Below are 22870 nucleotides of genomic sequence, written 5' to 3'. Positions count from 1 at the left end.
TTTTTAAAAGAAGACTTCCCCAGTTCACCCCAACTGATTCACAAATTTTTATGCTCCACATTCTATGCTTAAATTTTATGCTGATATAATATGTACTTTCAATATGTTTTAAATGTTCCCTGTTTCCTCACTCAGTAGATATTCCTCAACATCTACTACATGCTGGGATATGGCAGTGAACAAAACAGACATGATTCCCTGCCTTCATGAACCTGACATCCTAGTGGAAGAGATGACAAAAAATAAACCAACAAGGAAGATAATTTCAGATAGTGATAAAGACTATGCATAAAAGCAAGGCAAAGCGATAGAGGGGAGAGGCAGGCTAATTACTTCACATAGACTGGTCACAGAAGGCTTCTCTGAGGAGGTGACATTTAAACTGAGCCCTAAAAGATGAGGAATCAGTCATGCAAATAGTGCTCCAGGCAGAGAGAACAGCAAGTACAGAATCCCTGAAGCAGAAATGATTTTAGTGTGTTCGAAAAACGGAAAGATGTCCTCAATGTGATTGGAGCACCATGAGTATGAGGTTCATTTATCATTTTCTCTGGTTCTGGTTTGCACTTCTCAATTAGACTGTGAATATTGAGGACTAGGATGCAGGGTCCAGGTTGTCTATTCTTTCCCTAGAGTCTATTGTTGTTCTGTTTTTTAACTGGCATGTTTAGACTATATTTAATGTAATTGTTGATATGTTTAGATTTAGGTCTGCCATATTTGTGTTCTGTTTCTCCTGTGTTTTATTCCTCTATTTCTCTCATCCTGCCTTATTTTGAATTAAACATTTTTACTATCCTACTTTTTATTTTTATTTTTTAAGTTTTATTTTTATTTATTTTGAGAGAGAGATAAAGCACGAGTTGGGGAGAAGCAGAGAGAGGGAGACAGAAAGAATCCCAAGAAGGCTCACACTGGCAGTGTAGAGCTCAATGGAGGGCTCGAACTCATGAACCATAAGATCATGACCTGAACCAAAGTCAGACGCTTAACAGACTGAGCGACCCAGGTATCCCATTTTTAGTATTCTATTTTAATCTACTATTGTATATAATATTTTCAGTTTTTCTCTATGTAGTACAAAATCCATCTTTAAATTTTAACATTTCTGGTAATTAATAAACTTTTTAAAGAACAGTTTTAGATTTACAGAAAAATTGAACAGATAGTACAGAGCATTCTCATATTACCACCCTCTACTCCAGCACAGTTTCCCCTATTATTAACATCTTCTTTTAATGTGATACATTTGTTACAATTAACAAACCAATATTGATACATTATTATTAAGTAAAGTCCATAGTTTCCATTAAAGTTTGCTCTTTGTGTTCCATAGTACTATGGGTTTTGATGAATGCATAATGTCATGTATTCACCATTACAGTATCATACAGAAGTTTCACCACCCTAAAAATTTCTTATGCTCCATCCATTTGTGTCTCTGTACTCCCAAACCTCTGGCAACCACTGATGTTTTTACTGCCTCTATAGTTTTGCCTTTTCCATAATGTCATGCAGTTGGAATCTTATATAATATATGGCCTTTCAGACTGGCTTCTTCCACTTAGCAATATGTATTTAAAGTTCTTCCATGTCTTTTTGTGGCTTGATAGCTTATTTATTTTCATTGCTTGGGTAATATTCCATTGTCTGGACGTAACAAAGTTGTTTGTTTATCTGTTCACCTATTGAAAGACATCTTGGTTCCTTCCACTTTTTGGTGATCAAGAATAAAGCTGCTATAGACATATGTGTGCTTTTTCGTTTGTGTGTGTGTGTGTGTGTGTGTTTGGACATAGTTTACACCCAATTGGGTAAATACCTAGGAGCACAATTGCCAATCATATGGTAAGAGTATGTTTAATTGTGTAAAAAACTGTTAAACTGTCCTCCAAAGTAAATGTACGATTTTCTATTGCCGTTAGCAATGAGTGAGCATTCGTCTTGTTCTGCATCCTTGCCAGCATATAATATCATTGGTTTTTGGGTTTTAGATATTCTAAGTGTGTAGTGGTATCTCATTATTGTAATTTGTAATTCCCTTATGACTTATCATATTGAGCATTTTTTCATGTGCTTATTTGCCACCTGTATATCTTTTTTGATGAGATATCTCTTTAGATCTCTTGCCCATTTACTGGTTTATTTTCTTGTTGTTGAGTTTTAAAAGTTTTTTTTTGTATGTTTTGGATACAACTATCTTTAGCAGATATATGTTTTGTGAATATTTTATCCCAGTCTGTGGCTTGTTTTTTCATTATCTTAATAGTGCCTGTTGCAAAGAACACATTTTTAATTTTAATAAAGTTCCAACTTATCAATTTTTTTCATAGACATTGATTTTGGTGTTGTATCCAAAAAGTAATAATCAAACTCAAGGTCACCTAGATTTTTTTCTATCTTTTAGTATTGTTATAATTTTTCGTTTTACACTTAGATCCATGTTGAGTTAATTTTTGTGAAAGATGTAAGGTCTGTGTCTAGATTCATTTTTTTGCATTTGAATATCTAATTGTTACATCACCATTTGTTGAAAAGACTATCTTTTCTCATTTGAATTGCATTTGCTCTTTAGTCAAAGATTAGTTTACTATGTTTGTGTGGGTCTGTTTCTGGGTTCTTCATTTTGTTCTATTGATCTATTTGTCTGGTTTTTTTTTCACCAATACTACACTGTCTTGATTACTGTAGCTTTATAGTAAGTCATGGAATTGAACACTGTCAGTCGTCCAACTTTGTTCTCCTTCATATTGTTGGTTATTCTGGATCTTCTACTTTTTCATATATATTCTCAAATCCATTTGTTGATATCCACAAAATAACGTGCTGTGATTTTGAATGGGATTGTGTTAAAACTATAGATCAAGTTGGGAAGAATTGCCATCTTAAAAATATTGTCTCCTTATCCATAACATGGAATGTCATAAATATTTGATATCTTTCATCAGAATTTTGTAGTTTTCCTCATATAGACCCATTACATATTTTGTTAGAATTGTAACTGAAGATTTAATTTTGGGGGATGGTAATGTAAATAGCATTGTGATTTTTATTTCAAATTCCAAATTGTCAGTGCTGGTATATAGGAAAGCAGTTGACTTTTGCATATTAACCACATAGCCAGCAACCTTGCTATAATCACTTGTTAGTTCCAGGAGGTATTTCATCTATTTGAGATTTTCTATATAGGCAATCATGTCATCTGTGAATGAAGATAGTTTTATTTCTTCCTTCCCAATTTGTAAACCTTTTGTTTCTTTTATTGTCATATTGCATTAGCTAGGACTTCCAGTATCTTCTAGCATAATGTTGAAAAGGTGTGGAAAAAGGGGACAATCTTGTCTTGTTCTCAGTCTTAGTGGGAAAACACCTAGTTTCTCATTATTAAGTATGATGTTATCCATAAATATTTTTTTGATAGATGTTCTTTAGTAGGTTAAAGGATCTTCCTGTATTCCTAGTTTGCTGAGGGTTTTTTAAAATCATGAGTGAAATTTGGATTTTGTCAATTTCTTTTTGGATCTATTGATTATGAGAGTATGATTTTTCTCCTTTTCTGTTGATCACATTAATTGATTTTTGAATTTGAACATAATTGTAGTAAATTCTAATTGTTGACAGTGCATAATTTATTTTATACATTGTTGGATTCAATTTGCTATTATTTTGTTGAGTATTTTTGCATGTATGTTCGTTAGAGTTGTTGGTCTATAGTTTTCCTTTCATGTACTATCTTTTTCTGGTTTTGGTATTGGGGTAATGCTGGCCTCATAGAAAGAATTAGGAAGTGTACTCTACTTCTATTTTCTGGTGGAAAGTTATTATAATTTCTTCCTTAAATTTTGATAGAATTTACCTGTGAAAACATCTGGGCCTTGTGCTTTCTTTTTTGGAAGATTATTAATTTGACTTAATATTTTTAAATAAGCATCATTTATCCTTACGTGACTTTTGGTAGTTGTGTCTTGTAAGGAATGGGTCTATTTCATCTAAGTTACCAAATTTGTAAGCATAGAGTTGTTCATAATATCCTTTATTTTCCTTTTAATGACCATGGGAAAAGTAGTGATGTCCTCTTTTTCATTTCTTTAAAAATTTTTTTAAATGTTTATTTATTTTTCAGAGAGAGAGAGAGAGAGCAGGGTAGGGGCAGAGAGAGCAGGAGACACAGAATCCAAAGCAGTCTCCAGGCTCCAAGCTGTCAGCACAGAGCCCAATGTGGGGCCTGAACTCGTGTACCACGAGATCATGACCTGAGCAGAAGTTGGACGCTTAACTGACTGAGCCACCCAGGCACCCCTCCTCTTTTTCATTTCTGATGAGTAATTTGTGTCTTCTCTCTTATATTTTTCTTGGTTAGCCTGACAGATGATTATCATTTTATTATTCTTTTCAAAGAATCAGCTTTTTTGATTCATTGATATTCTCTATTAAATTTCTGTTTTTAATTTCATTTATATCCTCTCTATTTTTAATTAATTTTCTTCTGCTTGCTTTAGGCTTATATGCTCTTCTTTCTATAGTTTCCTAATATGTAAGCTTAGATTATTGATTTTACATCTTCTTTTCTAACATATGCATTTAATGGTACAAATTTTCCTCTTAGCATTGCTCTTGCTTCATTCCACAAAATATTCTAAGTTGTATATTCATATTTATTTCACAATATTTGAAAATTTTTCTTGAGGCTTCTTTGATCTATATATTATCTAGAAGTCTATTGTGGGGTGCCTGAGTGGTTCAGTCAGTTAAATGACTCTTGATTTCAGCTCAGGTCATGATTCCAGGGTGATAGGATCAAGCTCCATGCTCTGCACAGAGCCTTCTTGGGATTCTCTCTCTCTCTCTCTCTCTCTCTCTCTCTCTCTCTCTCTCTCTCTCTCCTGCCCCCACTCACTCTCTTTCTCTCTCTCTCAAAAGCAAAAGTAGTCTGTTGTTTTATCTCCAATTATTTTGGCATTTTTCCAGCTATCTTTCTGTTATTGATTTCTAGTTCAATTCCACTGCGGTCTGAGAGCATACTCTGTATGATTTCTAGTCTTTTAAATGTGTTAAGGTGTGTTTTATGTTATATGATGTGGTCTAAATTAGTGAATGTTCATTTCAACTTGAGAAGCATGCGTATTCTGCTGTTGTTGGTTGAATTATTCTATAATGTCAATTAGACACAATTGATGATGCTGCTCAGGTCAACTATATCCTTACTAATTTACTGCTTACTGGATCTGTCAATTATTGATAGAGGAGACAATTTGTCCATTTCTCCTTACAGTTTTATCAGTTTTTGCCTAATATATTTTGATGTTCTCTTGTTAAGTGCATACATTTCAAAAATCATTATATCTTCTTGGAGAATTGACCCCTTTATCATTATGTATCATCTTCTCACCTCTGATAATTTCTATTTTTTTCTGAAGTCTGCTATGTCTGAAATTAACATAGCTACTTCGACTTTCTTTTGATTAGTGTTAGCATGGTATATCTTTCTCCATCCTTTACTTTTAATACACCCGTGTCTTTATATTTAAAGTGAATTTCTTATAGACAACATGTAGTTGGGTCTTATTGTTTTATTTACTTTGAAAGTATCTGTATTATAATTTGTGTATTGAGACCATTCAAATTTAAAATGATTATTGATATCATATGATAGATTAATATCTACTATATTTGCAACTGCTTTCTTTCTTTTCTTATTAAATTTTTTTTAAGTTTATTTATTTTGAGGGTGAGGGGCAGAGAGGGGAGAGAGAGTATCCCAAGCAGGCTCTGTGCTGTACACAACCCAATGCAGGGCTCTATCTCACAAAATATGAGACCATGACCTGAGCTGAATCAAGAGTCAGAGGCTTAACCAGCTGAACCACCCAGGTGCTCTGCAACTGCTTTTGTTCATTGCATTTGCTCTGTTTCTTTTTTATCTTCTCCCATTTTTCTGGCTTCTCTGGTTTTAATTGAGCATTTTATATAATTCAATTTTCTCAGCATATAAATGATTCTTCTTTTGGAAATTCTAATAGAGTCTCCAATATGCATTTAAAAATTATCTAAGTCCACTTCCAAATAACACCGTGCCATTTCATGAGTAGTGCAGATACCTTATAGCAGTATTCCCAAATCCTCCCTCCTGTCCCGTATTATTTTACTGTCATTTATTTCACATATCCATATGCTACAATCTCTCTAATACATTGTTGCTATCACTACTTTGAAGAGTTATCTGTTAGATCAGTTAAGACTAATACAAGATAAAAGATTTTTTTTAACTTTCATTTATTCCTTCTCTGATGCTCTTCTTTTTATGACCTACATAATTTTCCTCCTTGCTAAAGAACTTCTTTAGCATTTCTTGTAAGGCAGGTCTACTGGGAACACATTCCTTCAGTTTTTGCCTGAAGGTCTTTTGAAATATAATTTTGCTGAATATAGTACTCTGGGTGGTGTTTTTCTTTCTTTCAACACTTTAAATATTTCAGTTTACATGGTTTCTGAGAAGTCCAATGTAATTCTTACCCTTGTTCTTCTGTAAGTAAGGTGGGTTTTCCCCTCTGATTTCCTTCAAAATTTTCCTATAGTCTTTAGGTTTTCTTCAGTTTGAATATGATGTACTGAGTTGTAGATTTAAAAAAAAAAATTTAATTTACATCCAAATTAGTTAGCATATAGTGCAACAATGATTTCAGGAGTAGATTCCTTAGTGCCCCTTACCCATTCCCATTTAACCCATTCCCCTCCCACACTCCGTCCAGTAACCCTCTGCTTGTTCTCCATATTTAAGAGTCTCATGTTTTGTCCTCCTCCCTGTTTTTATATTATTTTTGTTTCCCTTCCCTTATGTTCATCTGTTTTGTCTCTTAAAGTCCTCATATGAGTGAAGTCACATGATATGTGTCTTTCTCTGACTAATTTCGCTTAGCATAATACCCTCTGGTTCCATCCATGCAGTTGCAAATGGCAAGATTTCATTCCTTTTTATTGCCAAGTAATACTCCATTGTATATATATACCACTTCTTCTTTATCCATTCATCCATCGATGGACATTTGGGTTCTTTCCATACTTTGGCTATTGTTGATAGTGCTGCTATAAATATTGGGGTGCATGTGTCCCTTAAAAACAGCACACCTGTATCCCTTGGATAAATACATAGTAGTGCAGTTGCTGGGTCATAGGGTAGTTCTATTTTTAATTTTTTGAGGAATCTCCATACTGTTTTCCAGAGTGGCTGCACCAGCTTGCAGTCCCACTGAGTTGTAGATTTTATGGTATTTGTTATATTTGGTATTTTCTGGGCTTCTTGTATCTATGGCTTGGGGTCAAACATTCATTTTGGGAAAATATCAGCCATTACTTCAAATATTTCTTCTGCTCATTTCTATTATACTTATTCAGATACAGTTCTTTTTATGCTCCTTTATTCCTGAAGTTCCAAGTTTTCTCTTGGTATTATTTCCTTTCTATCTGAAGAATTTCCTTTTGCGATTAAGAACAAGTAAACTGTTTATGAATTTAGATTCTTTTGTTTGAAAATGATTTTATTTTACTTTCACTCCTGAAGGATGTTTTCACTGGACATAGAATTCTGGGATAATATTTCTTTTCTTTAAAAATATCATGCAACTTCCTTGCCCTTCATGGTCTTTAATGAAAAACCTACAGTCCTTTGTAACACTCCCCCATCCCTATTTCTCTCTGGTTGCTTTCAGGATTTTTTTCTTTGTCTTTATTTTTTAGAAGTTCAACCATGATGCATGATCTTGACATTCATTTCATTTCATTCATTTTATTAGGTTTATCCAATTTGAGGTTCCCTCAGCTTCTTGAATCTGTAGGGTTTTTTCTTTTGCTAAGCTTGAGATGTTTTCAGCTATTATTTCTTCAAATATTTTTTCAGCACTACATTATTTTTCTTCTCCTTTTAAGACTCTGAGGACACTATTGTTAAATCTTTTGTTGTTGCTCCACAGTTCTCTGAGACTCTGTTCATTTTTTTTTGAACCTTGTTTGTTTGTTTCTACATTTCAGCATGGGTAATATTTTTTGATTCTATTTCAAATTCACAGATTCTTTCCTCTGTCCTGTCTACTTAATGAGACTATTTAATGAGTCCTTAAGTTATTTTTTGATTTTAATATTTTCACTTGATTCTTTTATACATCTTTTTTTCTTTACAGATAATGTTGGTTTTTACTATTTGTTTCAAGAGTATTCATTATTGGGACACCTGTGTGGCTCAGTCATTTGAACGTCTCACTTTGGCTCAGGTCATGATCTCATGGTTCATGAGTTCGAGCCCCATGTCTTGCTCTGTGCTGATGGCTCAGAGCCTGGAGCCTGCTTTCAATTATGTGTCTCCTTCTCTCTCTCTGCTCCTCCCTCAGTCAAGCTCTGCCTCTCTCTCTCTCAAAACTAAATAAACATTAAACAAATTTAAAAAGTGTTCATTATTTTCACTTGAGCATTTTTATAATAGCTGAATTAAAGACTTTATCAGATAATCCCAACATCTGTGTCATTCCATGACTGACCTCTTGATTATCTTTTCCTATGTAAGTCAAGATTTTGTGGTCATTTGTATGTCTAGTAATTTTGGATTGTATCATGGACATTTTGAATATTACATTTTTGAGACCCTAGGACTTGCTTAAATACTGTTGAGCATGTTGATATTTTCATTTTTAATCAGATAATCTGGTTTAGTTAAGACCACAATTTCCAACACTCCTTCTGTGGGCTGAAGTTCCTATATCAGTTTAGTTTTTAAAACTTTTGTAGTGATGGGGTGCCTGGGTGGCTCAGTTGGTTAATCATATGACCCTTGATCTCAGCTCAGGTTTTGATCTCATGGTCTTGAGTTCAAGCCCCATGTTGGGCTCTGTTCTGGGTGTAAAGCCTGCTTAAAACAAACAAACAAACAAACAAACAAACTTTTGCAGTGCTATTTGAATATTTCCTGCCTGTGTGACACCCAGTGGCCAGACTAGAATATGGATAGTAGTCTATCCCAAGCAGGCTCCACACTGTTAGTATGGAGCCAGATGCAGGGCTTGAGCTCATGAACCATGAGATCATGACCTGAGCCAAATCCAAGAGTTGATTGCTTAACTGACTGAGCCACCCAGGCGCCCCTAGAGTAATTTTGGTTTGTTGCAGGAAATGATTCATTTTCTCTTTGAAATCAAAGCAAAGTAAAAACTAAAACAGTTAAGACTTAATTAATTGGGACCTTTTTAAAAACATTTTTTTAAGATTTTATTTTTAAGTAAATCTCTACACCCAACATGGGACTTGAACTTACAAACCTGAGATCAAGAGTCACATGCTCTACTGACTGAACCAGCCAGACCCCCTAATAATATCGGATGATTCTACATTTTTAAAAGTAAATTCTACCCCTAATGTGAGGCTTGAATTCATGATCCTGAAATAAATAGTGGCAATGCTCTACCAACTGAGGCAGCCAGGCACCTCTTAATTAACTGGAACCCTTGGACACATAAACATTTTTTTCTTCTTGGTTACAGCAATTTTAACATTTTATTGGGGTGATACCTTAAGTACAACAAACATTCTCCTAATTTTGATTGCCTCCTCTCCCCCTATTCCCCATATTGGCACATAAAAGATGGTGATTGGGTGCAAAAAGCTAGTATACTAAGTGGAAAAGTGGGATTTCAATTCAAGTATGCCTAATGTCACAGCCTAAGCTTTTCATCAGGATGCTGTGTTGCCTTTTTAAGTTAAATAAATGCTGCCCCACATCTAAAACTTTTATTGACTGTGTTACATTTATTGTTCACTCCCTTGACCTTACTCCTCAATCTCTGTGGGAGGAATATACCTCCATAGCATTTTAATATTGAGCTTGGCCTTGTGATTTGCTTTGGCCTAGTAATGGTTGGAGTATGGTCCATCACCCTTTGACTTTGTGCTTAGTCATCTGGCTAAGGAGACATGACAAGGGCAGAGGCATAGAATATATTTTGTTGTTAGACTTATCTTTTGCCCTTCTGCCATTACCATGAAGTGAACATGACCCACGGATCCCGCTGTTCCAGGGAAAATGAGAGATATGTGGAGCATACCTGGATCCATCCCAAAGTCTGGTGCCAAGCCCACGTAGGCCTAACCTAGGTGAGTGACATGTGGGTAAAAATAAATGTCTGTTGTTTCACATTTCTGAGTTTAGGGGTGGTTTGCTATGCAGCATTATTGTGGCAACTGACAGACCTCTTATGACCATATAAATATTTGGTTGAGACCATCTTATGTTTCCATGTGAAATGTAAATGAACGTAGGATTTTTATTTAAATTCTAAAGCCTAAGTATATTGTAATCTCTGCTTTCTTCACTGTTTACTATTTCCACGCCTGTTTTTCCTCCTAGAAGAGTTCTTACAAAGGAATGAAATTTTCTTCTGTTTATCACCAGCTCTGCTAGTTCTGCAAAATTCTGCTAGTTTTATTTGGGGCATCAGAGCATAGTGGAGACTTGTAGCGTAAGCATCAAAGTTCCTACTTCCCTAAACTGGATTTGTTATTCTTGGTCCCATTTGTAAATGCAGCATCAGCATCCCTATAGGTCTCTCTGCATAGCTTCTGCTAACAAGAAGCCTCAGATTATAGGGTTGTATGCTGGTTCATTCCTCATGACTCTCTTTCTTCCCATGTGATGAACTCTACAAGGGTATCTAAACATATTTGGGGTTGAATACTATTTCTATCCTTTAATGTCTGAGGACTGAGGGTAACTTACATATTGTCTCTGAGTCTTAGATTCCTCATATGTGAAGTAAGGTTATAATTTCTTCCCAGTCTCCCTCATGACATTGTTCTGAGCTTCAGGAACTCAGTAAAGATTAAAGATTCTTGTTATTTACTCTGAGTATGTTCAGCAAGCTAGGAGCTAGTAGTATTCACCACCAGTGTTCTATTCTTTATATGCCTTAGGAAAGGGAGTTTTCAGGAATATGGGGTACTGTAACTCTATATCACTACCTCTGGCTCCTGCCACAGCCTGGGCTCAATAATCTCACTCTCCTCTCTGTACCTTTTTTCCACCACCTGGGTAGGATCATCCTAACTACACTCACAATCTGCCTAGGACTCAGAGAATCCTATTTCTTTAACAACAGAAATTTAGGTATCAAAGTGAGTTAGCTTGGAAGAGCTGAAGCAGTGGCATGCTGCCCTTGGTGTTACATTGCTTTTGGCTTCTTAGAGTTCATCCCCACTAGTTACTCAAATGCAGAATGAGTATGTAGCTTAGAGACTAAAGAATAGATGCCTAGCCTAGCTGCTTTCTATCAGATGCATGGGCCCTAAGTTGTTTTGCAAATTAAGGCAGGTTTTCTACCTCATTCTTGGTGGTATTTTAGAACCACACAACCTGTAGAACCTGGGAAAGAGTATAATTATGCTTGCATCCTTCCTTTGGTTCATAAACTTAATTGGTAAGGCTTTACAGTGGGAAAGAATTCTCTTATTATTTACCATGTACCAAGTGCTTTACATTTTTATGTTATTCATTGAGATTTGGTTCTGATATCAACCCTTTTATTCTCATTTTAAAGATAAGGAAACCTAAGCTTAGAGTAAGTAAATTAACAGAGTCAGAAGTTACAGCCACATCTGTCTGAATCCAAAGCTTATGTTTTCCATGGCATCACACAGCCATTTTCTTCATTTTGCTTATGCTTGGTCATTCTAAGGGTATGGTGATATGTGTTCTATCATAATTTTGCTAAAGAGTGGCTAGTGTCAGGATATGGAATCAAATAATCCTGGGTTTGAATTCTATCATTTACCAACTGTGTGATCTTACAAAATTCATTTAACCTCTCTGAGTCTCAGTTTCATTATAGGACTAATAATAGTGTTTGTCTCCTAAGGTATTGGGGAGATTAAATGAGATGATGCCTGTGAAGGGCCTTGTGTAGTGCCTAACATAGTCCTGGCATATATTAAGCATTCAATAAATATTGACTGAAAAAATAATCTGTCTCAAAGTACAAGTACCAATGGATCCTGAATCTCTTCTGTTTGCTTTAATAGTATACCGGCAAGTTCTTGAGAATTTAATTATAGGATGTTAGAGTTAGATGAGATTTTAGGCTTGGGTTATCCAAACTCCTCATTTTGTATATGGTGAAAATGAGGTTCAGAGAACGGGAGGGACTTGAATTTGTGTATCCTTCACTGATTCAATTGCACCTCCTGATAAAGTCAGTTATCTTAGTCAAATTCATGTGTTATGGTCTTGCTTTATCTGTTTGAAACTGGCAAGGATCTCTACCCTTCTATTTACCAGTGCTGAGATTTATAAGTAGAAAATGAAGGGGTGCCTAGGTGGCTCAGTCAGTTCAGCATCCGACTTCAGCTCGGGTCATGATCTCAACGTTTGTGAGTTCGAGCCCCGTGTAGGGCCCTGTGCTAGCAGCTCAGAGCCTGGAGCCTGCTTTGGATTCTGTATCTCCCCCTCTCTCAGCCCCTCTTCTGCTCACACTTTGTCTCTGTCAAAAATAAATAAGCAAAGAAACATTTTTTTAAAAATGAGATTTTATTGTTAGAAAAGTATGTGTTTCCTCTAATATGCCCGCCCTTTCTCATATTCCACATCCTGTCATGGATTTCTGGCCATGCTTGCAATTCAAGGAGTGTCCTCTATCTCTGGAGATCTCTTTATATTCTTCATAATCATTATTATCAGGAATTCCTTGTCTTGTATCCCAATCCCTTTGGGACCTGTTGTATGTCAAATTTACCTGATAAAGTATAGGTTAATGTGTTAATGGATTAATGTGTTACCTTTCTCATATATTATAGGCATATTAACAGCATGCTTCTCTCAAAGAAATGATATACAGTGGAATTTCATGCATAAAGGCATTAGGTTATGGAAAAGAGCAATTTGAGTAAGAGGCTTTCTCGTACCACCTGGGTGGCCACTTAGAAAATATTTATCCTTTGGAGCCTTCTTAGAGAAAGATAGAGACTCTTCTTAGGGTTACGATGAAGTGTAGCCTTCCCTTGTTAGCCTTTTGCAGCAGTGGTTGAGCAGAAGTAGAAGTTGCCATTGCTCTTGGTGATGGTGCCTGGACTGCTTGGGTTCTGGGGTTGGAGACTGGCATTTGAGACCTTTTATAAGGTATTTGATGGGATAAGGATTAAGGTGGGTTTGAATCTGGATAAAAGTAGCAAGAGGAATTCTGTTGGAATCAAGGCCAGGGTCATCTCCTGCCATTCCTTTGAAGGCACTAAGACTCCAAACTTCACAAAACAGCTGATACTCATCTTCATCATCCTTTCCATCCTCATCAGGAGAGACACCAGCATACTGTGCTGGCTGAACATAAAGGCTGGGACAGCCCTGGTAATTGGTGTGAGAACTAATCCTTCCCCACCAGTATGCACAATGAGGCACTGAAACAGGGATTCTTCCTGCATTGCCATTAGTGCTGTGTCCCCTTTACTATTAGTCTTAGCATATAAGAGGAAGGGTTTGTAGGCATTGTCTAGTTTATCACTGGTGGGGGTGACTTGCTTAAGTCTGCAGAGTGAATTCATGGTTTATTGAGTGTTATAGCTCAGAACTCCTGATGCCTTACTTTGTGCTCTTTTTTTGTGCACCACGGTGCCTCTGTTGTGTGAGCTGAGATGGCACAGGTAGGTGGCATGGTGTCTGGAAGAACCCTAGTTTTTATGTATGTGGTTACACATGTACACACGTGTGTGTATGTGTATGTGTATGTGTGTGTGTAGTGCTTAGAAGAGGGGCTGTCAGATACACTCATACATTTTAACTATCATTATTATAATTGATAATATTTTATATACACATAGCTCATATGAGGGCCTTGAGACTCAGTAACCCACTCTTCTTAGTTCATGAAGATCAAAGCTTATAGAATTCTTTCATGTCACTCAAATCCTCCTATCAATCTCATAGGGATCAATATTATTGTTGTTATTATTGTTGGTGTTGTTATTGTTATTATCCCAACCCAGGGATAAAATAATAGGTTTAGAAAAGTTGAATGGGTATACCAAGACACACATAAATCAGTGATGGAGCTGAGGTAACCAAGGCCAGTGCTCATACTTCTACACCAGAGCCTCCTTCCCAAGAACTGCAGAAAATGTATCAAAGGAGGCATAACTCCTAGGTCAGCACTTGACCTGCAAAACGAGATTCAGGGGAAAAGTGTGTATTTCCTCTAATATGCCCTCCCTTTCCCATGCCTGGTAGCATGAGCTGAGGACAGTGACATCTAAGACTTTGCTTGTTGACCAGTTCTGTTAGGACCAGTTATGCTCATGAGAGTGCCTCTTTTCATCTTAGCTGCCTTTCAATGTGTGATCAAGAAATTCCATCAAATTGGGATAAAACTGGCAAAAATAATGAATTCAGATCAACTTGAGAGGCCCAGCCTTGCAATGAGAACATAATATAGCAATGTATTTGAGAAACAGAAGGTGGAGGAAAGGAAAGAGGGAACATGAGAGAGGGAGGAAGAGAGACATGAAAGCATTTGACAGGTAAGATCTAAGCATATAAAATATAGAGGTAAAAGGCAAGCAGCTGTGTGAGAACAAAGGAATATTCTGCTGCTCCTTATTCTGCTTGCTGCCCAGACTCTTCAATCGCAGCTTCTACTAAATAATAATGTGGGTTCTCTCTTTGCTCCCAGCTCAAAGAGAATGATAAAGCAGCAAAACTCTCAAAGTTACAGTACAGCCATAGATAAAAGTTGATGACATAGAAATCAGCCCCCTGCCAACACACACACTTTGGCAACCCCTACTGGAGAAACACAATGATAGTGAATATAATGAACAAAGAAGGAAAAGACTATTGAGATAATATGGGGAAGGTGCCTTTCTTTGGTTCCCTAATGGGGTGTTTTGATGATTTCTAATGTCTGTAGTACTCAATTTTGCAGCAGAAAGTTGGACTGAAGGAGAGGCTGGTTACTTCAGTGTCTCGGGCTCTCTGTGAAAGTCACACATCAGACATAATCATAGACATTAATTTCTGGATTCTTCTGCAGATAATAAAACTTGAAGAAGCTGGACCAATTTTCAGGAAGACATGAAATGGCCAAATGAAATTGTAGGTTTTGGAAAGGAAGTAATGATGGATTGATTGTATGAAACACAGGCTGGCAAACTTTATGTCAATCTTAGACAATAATTCTAGAGATTGCAATTAGAAGATAGTTTATAATCCTAAGAAGAGTTAGCTCTGATCAGTAGGAGTCAACATGGATTTGCTGAGAAGTCATATAATACAAATTTCATTTGCTTATTTAATTAGTTGAGTGATGGCTCTGGAGAATGTAGCCTACAATATATATGTGGCTGTAATCCAGGCATTTAGCAAGATTTCTCATGATGTATTTGTGGAAAGTATGAAGATCTGTGGTCTCATTCATACAGTTATGTCAATTAGTATAGTTTGTTGAAGTAATATAACAAAAAGGTATGGGTACAGATTTGGACACTTAATATGATGATTTCTAGTAATAAGTTATAGAGTACTCTCCTTAACCTTGTCCTATTAAACATTTTTATTCATGACTTGGTTGAAGTTATAAAAAAACAGGCTCATAAGATTTACAAAGGCATAGTATACACAATGGAAGCCAGAATTATGATTCTGCAAATTTTGACATATTTGGTAGATGGGCTGAATCTGCAAGATGAAATTTAAAAATGTAGCACAAAAGACTATGGGGAAAGTCCAAGAAACTGATTACCCAAATATGGAATGTGGCTTAGCAGAGCTTGTATTAAAAAGTCTTAGGGGCTTTAATGTTCAATGAGCTCAAATGTAAGTTAGCTGTGAGATGTGTCTATATGCTTGTTTGTTTCAAATGTCTTATTCTGTTTTTTATTTAAGTATAGTTGACATACAGTGTTATATTAGTTTGAAGTGATAGTGATTCATAGTGATTCAATAATTCTATATATAAAATATTATACTAATACTAATATATTAATATTAGTACATTCTATAACTAATATATAGTTAGAATTTTATACATTACTCATTCACCACAATAAATGTAGTTACCATCTGTTGCCATGCAAGTTATTACAATATTTTTTACTGTATTTCCTATGTTGTACTTTTTATCCCTGTGACTTATTTATTTTATAACTAGAAGTTTGTACCATTTAACCCTTTTCACTTATTTTGCCCATGTCTATGCATTTTTTTCATGACACCTTAATATGGTGGTTCACACACTTGGCTTCCCAGGTTGCAATCCAGATCAACTGCATAGGAATCTGTGGTGGTAGGGCCTAGAAATAAGTAGGTTTAAAGCTCCCCAGGTGATTCAAATGGGAAACCAAAGTTGAGAACCACTATGATGATAGAATGTGGGAGAATCGATAATCCCATTGTAATGTGTATTCATCAAATTAGAATGTTTCACTTAGTCTTGGACAATACCTTTTACAAACTGGAACCCATTCAGAGCAGTGTGACCAAACTGGTAAGAGTACCTGCAGTCATACAAACTATGCCATGAGGAACTGTTGAAGGAACTGAGTGTGAGCAATCTCAAGGAAGACACAAAAGCTGTCCTCAAAGGAGTGTGCCAGAGGGATTACCCTTGTTCTATTTGGTTCCAGAGATGAGTACTAGAACCAAGAAGATGAAGTAACAGGAAGGCAAATTTTAATTCAATAAAAGGAGTAATATTTTAAGAGGGCTGTCTAAAGATGTTATAGGCTGCCTCAAAAAGAAATGTTTGCCCTACAATCTGAAGACTCCAAACCATTGGGCTGCTTAACCAGTTGGTGAACAGAGTGTGGAGAAGGCTTGTGTTAGTCAAGACTCTTTTTGTGGCACATGAGCAGAAACCCAATTCAAAAAGCTTAAAAATAGAGTCTATTGTGTGATATAATAGGGAAGTGATTTCAGGGAGGGCTGGTTCAAGGGATCAATTGATATCATCAGACTCTTTCTTGCCATTTTTTGGAGGGGGCCCTGTTTGTCTTTGCTTTCCTTTATTCTGCATTTAGGCTCTCTCCATGTGACGTCCTGGCAACCCCAGTAGAGATAGAAAATATTTTCTGATACTTCTCAAAAGAGATACACTGATTCTAAATGGACCAATGTGGTCAGAAAGAGAGTGGTGTGTGTGTGTGTGTGTGTGTGTGTGTGTGTGTGTGTGTATTAGGAGAAGGGTGAGGGGAATTGGATGCACAAAACAATAAGAGTCTTAGGCATTGGATGGGGTTGAATAGGTGAAGATCCCTCTTAGCCCTGGGATTTTAATATTATTTGACACCATGGCCAGAATGTAGCAATAAGTATAGACCACTGAGTCTTCTTATGGTTCATCAAATATAATCTTTTGTCTAGTCAGGCCCATCTATTTTTCATGCCCTTCCCCATATTCATATCTTTGCTTGTGTTGCTTAATATTTCTAAAAAACCCTCCACTTACTACACTCTAATCCATAGTTGAAGACTAGTCTCAAGTCCTGCCTCTTCCTCTGCTGTAGCTGAGCCAGTGTGCACTGATCTGCACCTCCTTTGAACTACTACAGTGCTCTTCACAATTACATATTTTCTGATGTCATGTCTTGATTTTTTTTTGTTTTTCCATATGAGTCTTTGTAACTGTATTGTAACTGTAAGTTCCTTGAGAAGTAGGGGCAATTCCTCCTCCTTTTCTATTCTTCCTGTGCCTAGCATAGAACAAGTTGGTTTGTTCATTGAAATGTTTTGATTGATGGTCATTTATATATATATACCCATCCCTTTACTACTACATGTGAAACCTCTGTCCTGCAAGTAATAATGGATTAGATGGCAAAGATGGGAGCATTGCCATAAGAGGCCCTCTGTGGAAATGACTTACACTACTAAAAAAGGCACTGTAATTCTTTGTCACTGGTACAAGCTCTGCTCCATGCTTATGCTGCCAAGCTGGTGTCCTTGCTTTTGGACTCTAGGAATGGGTACTTTTCTGGGATTGGGCCTTCAATCATTCAGTGATTACTGAAAAATTTATTAATCACCAATGTTATTTCAGGCTATGTTCTAGTTATGGGGTGATATACAAAATCTCTGTTCTAAGGAGCTTGGAGGGAGAAACAGAAAAACAAGATTAGGTAATTATAATATAGTATCATGGGATTCCAGTTATGGGTTAGATGAAATAAGCATACTCTACCTTGTCTTCACCATTGTATTATAGCTGTAAAATCTGAACAGAATGAATGGATCATTGAACAGTATGAAAGGTAAATAGTAGCAGATTGGGGGAGAAAAACAGAAATCAAAGTATTAACTGAACTGGTGATAAGTATGCCATTTAAAAATTCTGCTATACCCTGGCCTGAACTCAGCACACTAGAATCCTGTTAAGCAGCCATCAGGGAGCAGACAGAGAGAGATCTAGGAGAAGCAATCTAATTCTGGCTCAAGAATGGAAAAGGGGATGGCACCTGGGTGGCTCAGTCAGTTAAGCGTCCAACTCTTGATTTCAGCTCAGGTCGTGATCTCACAATTTTTGAGTTTGAGCCCTGCATCAGGCTCTTCACTGTTAGGATTCTCTCTCTCCCTCTATCTCTGCCCCTCCCCTGTGCATGCTCTCTCTCTCAAAATAAATAAAATTAAAAAAAAAATAATGGAGAAGGGAAATCCTAACACTTAGTGTGGAAGTCCTCCTTTTTTTCTACTCTTTTCTGTTTTCTTGTGTTCTGGCTCCCATTCTGTGTCAATAGTGGCAGCAGCTGATAATTGGAGCCTGTAGGGGCTAAAACTTTGAGGATAGGGAATTTTCCTCCCTTTTTGTTGGATCTGTGGTTCACAGAGGGTTGGGCTAACTTCCATTGCTTTTTTTCCTCTCTCTGTCTCCTATTGCTTGGACCCAAACAAGGGTACAATTGCAAAAGTGCATTGTAGAGTAGGGTAACTAAAGCCTTAGCTTTCTGGCCAGAGGACTACACAAAAATAGCCTCAGTGTTCTGAAAAGTGCCGAGGAGATCATAGAAAAGGAGAAGCTTGGGAAAGTGACCTTATAAAGTTGTTTATGAACTACAGAGCTCATCCCTGAGTGAACATGTGTGGATTAGGTCCTATTTAGCAGACTAAACTCTTTAAGAACTGAACAGATAGACCACCACCCAGGTCTCAGACTATTCACTTAATGGTGAACATGTGAAACATACCTGGATAGTGCTGTAAAGGCTTTGAAAATGGAATAAACTTTGGAACCACAACCCACAGATGTTGGATCAGAACTTTCACTTGAACCTAACCAGGTTGACTGCCTGCTAAAACAAAAACATCAGTATCAACATTCTTCATAGGATTTAAACAATTTCCAAGACCTGATAAGGCAACATCTAAATTATCCAGGATACAATCCAAAATTATTAGGCAAATGAAGAATTAAAGTCTTAACTCACATGAGAAAAGACAATCAACAGATGCCATCCTTGATGACAGATGTTGGAATTATCAGAAAAAATTAAAGCAAAGCTATTATAAAAATACACTAACAAGGGCAAAATCCTTGAAAAAAATAGAAAAATAGAAAGCCTCAGCAAAGAAATAAAAAATATAAACACTAACCAGATGGAAGTTTAAAGACTGAAAATATATAATAAGTAAGACTTGAAAAAGATTACTGAGTGGGCTCTGTAGCAGAACGTCGTCAGGATGATTTCATGGACTAGGTTACACTTCAGTTGCTGCTTGAAGAACAAATGAAAATGAACCAAGTGGGGAAGAGTTGTATTAGTTATCTATTGATAATAGATAGCTATCATTAATTAGTTATCCCAAACATAGCTGTTTAAAACAACAAATATTAATATTTCACACAGTATTTCAGAGTCAAGAATCTGGGAGTGGCTTAAATGAATGGATCTGGCTCAGTCTGTCAAGAGGTTGCAATTAAACTGTCAGCCAAGGTGTAGTCATCTCAAGGCCCAGCTGGGATTGCAGAATCTGCTTCCAAGCTTACTCACATGACTGTTGGCAGGCCTCAGTTTCTTGTGGGCTGTTTTTTTCCTTGCCAAATGGCCCTCTCTCTAGGGAAAATTAAAGCATGGCAGCTGGCTTTCCTCACAGCAAATGATCCCAAGGGGAGGGTCAGAAAATCAAGATGGAACCCACAGTATTTTTTATAACCTAATATCAGAAGTGACATACCATCTCTTTATTTGTTTGTTAGAAGTGAGTCATTAAGTCCAGATCATACTCAAGGGGAGAGGAATTAGACTTCACATCCTCAAGTGGGGAAGTATCAAAAATTTGTGGACATATTTTGAAAACGATTACAAGGGGAAATATTCTAGGAGGAGGGAATCAGATATGCAAAAGCACAAAATCAAGGGAAATAATTAAAAATGGACACTGGGGGCTGTTTCTGTCTCTATTTAGTTCAGTTGTGCCTGTTAAGTACTGGTTGAGGTGAAGGTTCTATAAAAGTCTGATAGGGGCACCTGGGTGGCTCAGTCAGTTAAGCATGTGACTTCAGCTCAGGTCATGATCTCGTGGTCCATGAGTTCGAGCCCCATTTTGGGCTCTGTGCTGACAGCTCAGAGCCTGGAGCCTGCTTGGGATTCTGACTCCCTCGCTCTCAGCCCCTCCCCCGCTCATGCTCTGTCACTCTCTGGCTCTCAAAAATAAATAAACATTAAAAAAATTTTTTTAAATCCGATAATCCTCCAAAGACTCCTACTTACCTGTCCTGTCTCTTTGGGGAAGGCAGCAGGTCCAGGTTAGTGCCTTCACACTAGGAGATAAATAGGACCTGTAACCCTCACAGTATTTTGTCTTAGGATCTTGGAACAAAAGGGAAAATATAAAAATATATTTTCTTTTAGTTGGAGGTGTATGCGTTTACAGTAGCATGGAAAAGTAGCTTGGAATTTTAACTGGATGCTTATTGTCCTTGATAATACTCCATTCTGCCACTGTCTTCCATCTTCTTACTAGCTAAATAATTGTAAGTCCGTTCTGCTGTAACGTCTGTTTGTTCCAATGTGATTGATATATCAGTGGACAATCTGAGCATGACATGAATTTTGTGTTTGCTTGAGCATGATTCCATCAGTAAGAAACACCAGGTGAATGCAGAAAACAGCACCCAGCTGAACTGAGCTGTAGGGTAATACACAAAACACACACGTCAAACATATACTAGCCACAGCCATTCACATTTAGTTTTACAACTTTTCATCTGATTTCAGATAACACTCCTTTCACCACTTCACAATAACTCATAATCTGCCATGCCCACATCCACAAGCAAACTTTAGGTTTTTTCAAGTTAAAGTGCCATTTTTATTGTAGTATTTATGTATTTCTTAACCATTACCATGTGTAAAACTGTGCTGCCTTTCTTACCTGGTTTTTAACATGTTGCTGATATTTTTATTGTTGTTCCTCTAGTCCCATTTTCCCCATAAGCCCTGTGGTTTTTATTGTGTAATTTTGCATAGTGCAGCAATTTTTAAAGAATACATATATCATGTTATAGGAAAACTGACTGTATATATATGTCTTTTAACTTACCTAGGACAGTGAATTTGGGTGGACTTGGCAAAGAATGAAAATCAAGTCAGTGAAGATTCTGTGTTGTGGAGGCAAAAAGAAAAAGAAGAGAAACATTCAAGTACAGTGGAGATGCTTATCTTCAGTGGTGAACCATTCAGAGCCTCTATCTGAAGACTCCTTTGGTGGATATACTCACTAATGGCTATTTGGTATTCTAGTGTCTGGGCCTCCTGCTCTTCTGACCTAGAGTATCCTCTTCCATAGCAAGCAACTCTTTTTCTTTGGAATATAGTGCAGGGAATAGGGTAGTGAGACATTGTCAAAGAATTTGGACTTTGTTCCCTTGCTTCTCTGATCTTGAGCGAGGCAAGTAGTTCCTGCCAACTTCATATTGCCTCTGAGGACACAACTTTAAGACCTGCCAGGGATTTTTCTTGACTTTGTATCTGTGGCACCTGATGCTGAGGTGGTCATAATCAAGTTCCAAAGTGGTCTGGAGCATTTGCAATACAGAACCTGCTTCTCTTGCTACTTGGACCATATTCAAATCCACGGGAGGAGGCTGGGGTAAGTTTAATTCTTTATTCCTCTTTCTCTTTCCTTTCCTCATTATTCTTTCTCTTCATCTTTATTGAGGCAGTGCCATGTAGTAGTTGAAAATGTAGGTTCTGGGTCTACTGTGTAATGGTTGTATGACCTTAGGCCACTTACTTAACTTGTCTGCACTTCCATTCCCTCATCTTTAAAACTGAGATTATAACAGCACCTACCTCATAGGCTTGTTGTGATGAATGAATGCTATAATCCACGACAAGCACTTAGAACTGAGCTAGTTGCTTTACACACATGTTCTTAATCAATACCTAAAGTCTAAGGAGACTATATCCATTTAGGACCAAGTGGAGATAAAAAAGTGATTCTGGGCTATTAAATTCTGTCAGTGGGGAAATGTAGTTGCATTTGTCCACAATGCTTCAGGACTCAGCTATTGCCTTAAAAAAGGTACAATTGTGATTGCAATTTCTATTTATGGAGCTCATAAGCATTGACCCATTTCTTTCATTAACTACTACTTTACCTTGGGCCATGGCTGCCAATGTAAAGTTGCTTCTATAGACCTTTGAATAAATATTGGATATTTAGGTCACATAACTCTAACAACAGAAACATTTTAGGCTGTCTGACCAGTATATTAAATAAAATGTTAAATGAGACTGTGATCTAACCAAGGACAGAGATTTTTGTCTTTTTGTCTTATATCTCCTCAACATCTAATATAATGGTTCTCAACCATGAGTGATTCTGTACCCCCAGGGGACACTTGGCAATGTCTGCAGT

The 22870-nt window shown here is 36.9% G+C and overlaps 1 protein-coding gene across 2 annotated transcripts in view; it reads left to right on the top strand.

Annotated features, from left to right (window-relative positions):
* Positions 1 to 21995, top strand: part of SMARCA1 (SWI/SNF related, matrix associated, actin dependent regulator of chromatin, subfamily a, member 1) — a 262520-nt gene extending 240525 nt beyond the window's left edge. Inside the window, exon 25 of one of the 2 annotated variants that reach the window (XM_053201671.1) lies at positions 21555 to 21995. In XM_053201671.1, the coding sequence (XP_053057646.1) occupies positions 21555 to 21731 (177 nt within the window). In that variant the 3' untranslated portion in view covers positions 21732 to 21995. The remainder of the gene's footprint in view (positions 1 to 21554) is intronic. The other variant, XM_053201672.1, reaches the window with a different exon arrangement.
* The last annotated feature ends 875 nt before the right edge of the window (positions 21996 to 22870 follow it).

The sequence above is a fragment of the Acinonyx jubatus genome, chromosome X (genome assembly GCF_027475565.1).
Source record: "Acinonyx jubatus isolate Ajub_Pintada_27869175 chromosome X, VMU_Ajub_asm_v1.0, whole genome shotgun sequence".
NCBI classification, from domain to species: domain Eukaryota; kingdom Metazoa; phylum Chordata; class Mammalia; order Carnivora; family Felidae; genus Acinonyx; species Acinonyx jubatus.
This window is presented reverse-complemented; position numbering and strand designations above follow the sequence as displayed.